This window comes from Phascolarctos cinereus, unplaced genomic scaffold (genome assembly GCF_003287225.1).
Source record: "Phascolarctos cinereus isolate Bilbo 61053 unplaced genomic scaffold, phaCin_HiC Scaffold_8;HRSCAF=390, whole genome shotgun sequence".
Classification (NCBI taxonomy): domain Eukaryota; kingdom Metazoa; phylum Chordata; class Mammalia; order Diprotodontia; family Phascolarctidae; genus Phascolarctos; species Phascolarctos cinereus.
Window position 1 is genome coordinate 9,569,820 of NW_027556291.1, and position 6,653 is coordinate 9,576,472.

The following is a 6,653-nucleotide window of genomic DNA, read 5'->3' on the forward strand; positions in this document are numbered from 1 at the left end:
TAGAGGAAGGGGGCAGGAGGCAGGATATTGTGCTGGGGAACCGCAAAGTCACTGGGACCTCTAAGCCGGTGGACCTGGGGGGCAGCCTATGCCTCGGAAGCTGGGTCAGCCAACCCTGGTACAGAGGAGCAGATACCTGCTTGATTCTGTATTAGGAAAGTACCAAGAAATGGAGGTAGGTGAAGGTGCTGGAACAGTACCACGCCTACAGGACCTGCTGCATCTCTGTCCATTCTCCCTTTGCTTCTGTAGGTCAGTGGTGGGGGTTTTCCTGTGTGGCCCCCAGTCCCTGGCGAAGAGCCTACGCAAGTGTTGTAACCACTACTCCAGCTTGGATCCCAGGAAGGTCCGGTTCTATTTCAACAAGGAAAACTTCTAAGTGGAAGAGGCAAAAGGAGAGTGGCTGGTCATGAACTCTTGGCTTCTTTCAGCTCTCCTTCTGTGCCCCCACATGGAGATGTTATACCTGGGCAAATGACAGGGCTCTTCGACCAGGTTCTAATAGTCTGGTCTTTCCATTGGACCCACACCTCATCAATATGGGGACAGCAGGCTGGCCTCCAGAATATGTGCTGGGTGGGCCTTCTGCCATGCCTCTGCTTCTATGCCTGACTATGGGGGGGGGGGCGGTGCCCTCCATCCTTTCCTCTCCACCTCCATCCCCCTTTGCTGGATGGCCTCCTAGTCACTCTTGAAAGTTTGGCTCAGATGGAACTTCCAATAAAGCCTGCCCAGGTTAATGACAACTAGCTCTCTGTTGGACCTCACCTGGCATTTGGTTTTTACTTCTATGCGCTAGGCAAACATTACTTTGTATTTTAACCCTCTGTAGCACAGCCCTCTGCTTGTCTGGGAGCTCCATGCAACATCTCTAATTGGACAATCCATAGGCAGATCCAAAATGGAACTCCTGATCTTCTCCCCTAAACCCGTCCCTCTTTCCAACTTCCCTATTACTGTTGAGGACCCCACCATTCTCCCAGTCATCCATGATTACAACCTAAGTGTCCTCCTCACATTCCTCACTCTCACTCCACACATATCCAATCTGGTTTCTTCCTTCACAACCTCTCACATGAGTTCCCTTCTGTGCACATGATCCACCATGGTCAGGCCCTCAAAACCTCTCACTTGGACTATAGCAAAAGCTTTCCAATTGGTGTCCTTGCTTCACACCTATCCCCACTCCAACTTCTCTTCCATTCAGCTACCAAAGTGATTTTCCCCAAGCACAGGTCTGGCCATGGCATTTTCCATCCCCACCCCCCAAAACACCAGTGGCTCCTCCATTTGGTGAACTTGACCCCTTCCTGCCTGTCTAGTCTTCTCACACTTGGATTCCTCTCCAAAGACTCTAGCATCCCGCAAGCCTGGCCAGCCTTGTGGCTGTTACTCACAGAAGGCACTCTCTCGTATCAAGTATTCCAGGCTTGGAATACTCTCACCTTCCTCACCGTCACCTCCTAGTTTCCTCACTTCCTCCAAGGTTTAGCTCAAATCCCACTTTCTGCAGAAGTCCTTCCCTCCCTCCCCCACCAAGCTAGTGCCTTCCCTCGGAGATTCCCTTCCATCTACTCTGTATATAGCTATATTTTTCATAATGATTTGCATGTAGTTTCCCTTATTAGAATGTGAGCTTCCTGAGGGCAGGCACCATGGTTTGGTTGGTTGAGTTTTTTTGGAGGGGGTTGCATTCATGTCCCTATAACTTTGCCCAATGACTGGCACCTAGAAAGTATTTAATAAAATGCTTGTTGACTGGGTCCACGAGAGCAGCAATGGTGTAACAGCTCAAGTTTGCATGTGTCCTTTGGCCCTCAGAGGTGGAAGAGAAGAAAGGACTAAGTATTGTATGTACTGGCCTTTAGTCGAATGATTTCAACAAAAATTGTTCATCTCAAAGCCATGGATCTTCCTTGTGTTTGCCCTCCTCCCCCCACTCCCATATTTAAGCTGCTCTTCTGAAGGCCACTGCTGACTTCCAGGCCACATCCTGGACAGTATTTCAAACTCTTGGCCTTTGTGTGGAACTCCATTCCTAATGTAGTAAGGCTGTGGGATTCTTTGTTCACATGCTCCTTTGTAGTCTCCATATTGGCTATTTTCTTTTTCATTTCCAATTTTCTTTTAGCTTTTTAAAAAAATTCTAGCTTGATTATTCTCCTGTGATTTTGTTTGTGTTTCTCGAGATGTTATTTATTTTATCAAATGATTTTCCCCAATGCCAATTCTTGCTTAAGTTATTTGAATGTACCATTCTCCTCTTTGAAGATGCTGTTACTCAGTCGTTTCAGTCACATCTAACTCTCCATGACCCCCTTTTGGGGTGTTCTTGGCAAAGTTACTGCAGTGGTTTGCCATTTCCTTCTCCAGCTCATTTTACAGATGAGGAAACTGAGGCAAGCAGGGTGAAGTGACTTGCCCAGGGTCATACAGCTAGGAAGTGTCAGAGGCTGGATTTGAACTCAAGTCCTCCTGATTTCAGGCCTGGTGCTCTATGCACGCACCCTAGTACCCCCTTGCTGCCTCCATTTGAAGATCTCTCTCATAGTGTCTCTCGCCTGTTCCCCTCCTCCTCCCATTTCTATTGCTTCCCGTTGCTTTAGCTGATTTAGTTACTTTATGATGGTTTTTTTTTTAAGTTTGTTTGATCAACAGTTTTCTGGAATGTGTTTTTGCCACTTGTTTTCTTTTGTGTTTCTATTTGTTGGGGGCTTAGGAAGTGAGGTGTGAGGAATCTCATCCCAACATTCTGGATATCTTAATTGCCCAGATCTCTCTTCTCTGTCTCTCTTTCTCTTCTAGTTTCATCGCTGACTCCTCTTCCTACCCCTCCCCTTGAAATGGAAATATCCCATAATCCTTTGGACTTAGCCTTCTTCTGTCCCTTGGTTGCTTCCATCACTCCCAGGGATTCCTCCTTCCAAATCTAGCTCTAGCCCCGAATTCTCTCCCACATCCCAGACCAGCATTTCCAGCAGCCTAAATGGACATCTTTACCATCCAAGCTAACCCAATAAGCCCCTATCAAGTGCCTTCTATGTGCCAAGCATCGTGTTAGGCAAAACGCAGTTTTTGCTTTGCCCGCAAGGTCACATTCTTTTGTCCTGCCAGAACCTTAAACTATACATGGCTAAGACCTAATCCACTATTTCCTTTTTAGTCAACGAAAAAGCATTGACTAAGTGCCTACTATGTGTCTGGCATTGTACTAGGCACTGGGGATACAAGAACTTAAATTCTACATGCTCGTTACTTATTTCCGTCAAAAGCAGTCCTATTCTTTCAGATATCCAGACTTGAAATACCAGACTTGGTATTACCTTTGACCCCTTCCTCTTGTTCCCCTGTACCTTACACATCCAATTAGCTGACAAGTCTTATTGATGGTACAGTCAGTTTCTCTGACTGTTCCTTTCTTACCATTCCCATAGCTGCTGCCCATAGGCTTCAGTCTTGTCCCCTTCCCAATCCAACCAACACATGGCCATATTGATCTTCCCATGCACAGATCCAATCCCCTCACTCCACTGCTTGGCACCTTGGACCTCCATGTTCTGGCTCCAATGCACTTGGCAGCTTTCTCTCTCAATATCCTCCTCTTCCACAGGCTATTCTTTAGACAAGTGGTGTCAAAGTCAAATAGAAAGGGGAGGCCACTTAGATAAGAATCCCTGCAGGTAGTATATTGACTTGGAAAACCACATATAAACATTATCTATGTTTTATTGTATTTTTATTTTGTTAACTATTTCCCAGTTACACTTTGGCAAGTTTGAGGCCGCTGCTCCAGACAACTAGACTCTCCCAACTCCCTCAACACATCTCCCATCTTCTATCCCTGCTGCTGAAATCCTACTGGTTCTTCAAGTCCCTGCTTGGATGTCCCTTTCTCCTGGTTCCCAGATCATAGGCTCATGGATTTAGAGCTAGGTGAGCTCTTAGAGGTCATTGAGTCCAGCCCCCTCATGTTACAGAAAACTGAGGCACAGAGAGCTGAAGTGATTTTCCCCATGATCCCAAGGCAGTATCTGAATCAGGATTTGAGCACAGGTCTTCCGGACTCTGTGTCCAGTGCCCCATCCACTACACCATCACTCTCAGAAGTGATGTCTTCCTCCTCAGAACACTCATGACGCTTGGCTTCTACCTCTCTTGTATACTTAAAATCGACTTTACGTTATTGCTGTTCAGAGATGGAGAACTAGAGCCTTAGAGGTCATCAAATCCAATTCTGTCATTTTACAGAGGGAGAAACTGAGGCTGAGGGGTGAAATGAACTGCCCAAGGTCACAAGGCAATAAATGGCAGATCTGAATCTACGTCCTCTGTCTCTACCTCTCATGCCCTTTCCAGTGTACTATATTGCATCTCCTTAATTACACTAGAAACTTTTAAGGGAACTTGCCTTAATTTACCTTTGTCTTTCTTAGTTCCTATCTTTGTACATAATTAGTACCTGATAAACCTTAGTTGAATGAAACAGAATAACTAGTTACTGCATTTTTAGCAATGACCAGCCAGTGAGTCAGAGGATTTATGCTCTTAAACAGGGAGTTTTTTGGACCTTAGTCTCCTTCACTAAAACAAAGCCAGCCAGCCAGGCCTAACCAGTGGGGTCAACACACGCTTAGGAAGTGTCAGACACTTAGTACACTGGGGTACACAGATAGGCAAAGGCAAGGTCTCTGCTCTCCAGGGGCCTCCAGGAAGGGCTTTGGTTATGGCATAATTGTAATGGCATCAGGCTACCTTAGTATAGTTGTGAACAGCTGCACCAACCCTCTCAGCAGAGAGGTGGTAGGCTATGGGCACAGAGTGTGGCACATACACTGCATGACAGTTGGCTTTAACTAATTTACTCATCCAACATGGACCTCCAACAGAACAGATTTCTTTTCCCTTCTCTACTTCAAATAGGTAGAAAGGGTAAACAGTCAGTTGATTGTTGAAACTTCCCTGTAGGGCTGTATGACTAGGATCAGGAAGGTTGCTTCTCAGTCTGGTACCACTACTAGTGATAGGATAGGTTGGGACTCACAGTAGCTGCTTGTGATCTTAAGTACTGATTACAGTTGGACAGCAGGCATTAAAAAAAAAAAAGGATTTGCATTATAAATAAAGCTTTTTAAAAACAATTGTACAAAATGACTAGAAAAAAGAAAATGGAAATGCTGGTAGATTTTCTGGAAGGGTAGCTGGAGTTGACTGCTACTATCTGTTGGCTCAGTTTCCTCATCTGTAAAATGAGATGGAGAAAGAAATGGCCAACCTCTCTAGTGTCTTTGCTGAGAAAACCCCAACTGGGGGTAACGACAAAAACTATTGGCTCACTCTCATTTGTTGCCATTGCTACTAGGGTAACTCAACTGAAAAATGAAGTGGTTGGCTTGACGTGAGGTAACTCTGGGTCAAATGTCATCGTACAACCTTCCTGAGCAATCTAGGCACTTCTGGGGCCCTTCCTGGGGCTCCTGGGAACCAGGGCTTCTCAGTCTTGATATGTGATTTTGGCATGATGAGATTATACAAACACGGCCCAAATTACTGACATCCCATCTGGGCTGTTAGATGATGTTTACATAATTCATTCTTCAGAATTTTGGTTCAGCCCTGATGCTCCCTTTTTTTTGGGGGGGGGGAAGGCAGAGATAAGGAAAAAATAGGGAATGATGGTTCCATTGCATTTCCCCCCTTCCAGAATGGTAACGTACTAGAAGGGAGGCAGGCTGTCTTATGAGAATTTTGCAATTTCTTTGCACATCAGTCAAAACCCTCCTTTGGTTTCTTATCGTCCAATTTATCTTTGCTTCTCTTTGGGTTCTCATGGCCTTGGGCTCCTAAATCTCAGGCTTGGTATGTGCTCATCACATGCTATGAGCCTCTTAATGCAGCTGATTGCAAGTAATCTCAAGAGGCAGCAAAGGCTGAAAATAGAAATAGGTTCGAGAATGGTTTATATCAATGCCTAAACAGTTTTATACCATATCTGCAAATAACTGATGTACAAAAGGCATCACAAATACCTCAAAAAGTCTTTAATTGTCTTTCCAAAGACCTGAGAGCTTTATGAGAGAACAGGCAAGTGCCATCTGTTTCTATGATGCTGATGACACATACCGTAATCACCACCAAACACAGCATCTTTGCTTTAGCTCCGAACGACATAAAAGAATCCATCTGCTATTGACATAAAAATGCATCATGGTTATTTGGACTGTTCTAGAAGCAACAGACTGTTGTGCCAATGTCGATGCTTTGTTGCCTTTCTGGATGTTTTCTTGCTCCAACCAATTGCCTACAGCTCAATTAATTTATTATTTTCTCTTATTAGATACAGAGTGGTAAATTCTCAGTTTTCAAAAAGACACAGCCTTGTTATTTTGGCTAGACACAAAGTGAACACAAAAAGCTGGTTTTGGAAAACCATACAGCTGATAACTGACCATCAAGAAGAGTAAAAGACACAATGCACAATGCCTTGCATACAGTAGCACTTAATAATGTTCAATCAATTACTGACATACAAAAGAAGACACAGCTGGGGAACATAGCTCATGGACAATAGAAGAAGCCATAGTCTAACAACTTGTCCCATAGCTTGCAACTGAAGCAAAAGCAACTACTAACTTCCCCAGCAAAAAGGACATCAC

General features: G+C 44.7%; 1 protein-coding gene across 3 annotated transcripts in view; it reads left to right on the forward strand.

The window, feature by feature from the left end:
* The window catches only part of NOX1 (NADPH oxidase 1), a 36,059-nt gene extending 35,310 nt beyond the window's left edge, over positions 1-749 (forward strand). For all 3 annotated transcript variants that reach the window (XM_078147739.1, XM_020963489.2, XM_078147738.1), the window contains one exon: positions 253-749. In XM_078147739.1, coding sequence (XP_078003865.1) covers positions 253-379 — 127 coding nt within the window. In that variant the 3' untranslated portion in view covers positions 380-749. The remainder of the gene's footprint in view (positions 1-252) is intronic.
* Positions 750-6,653: the final 5,904 nt, after the last annotated feature.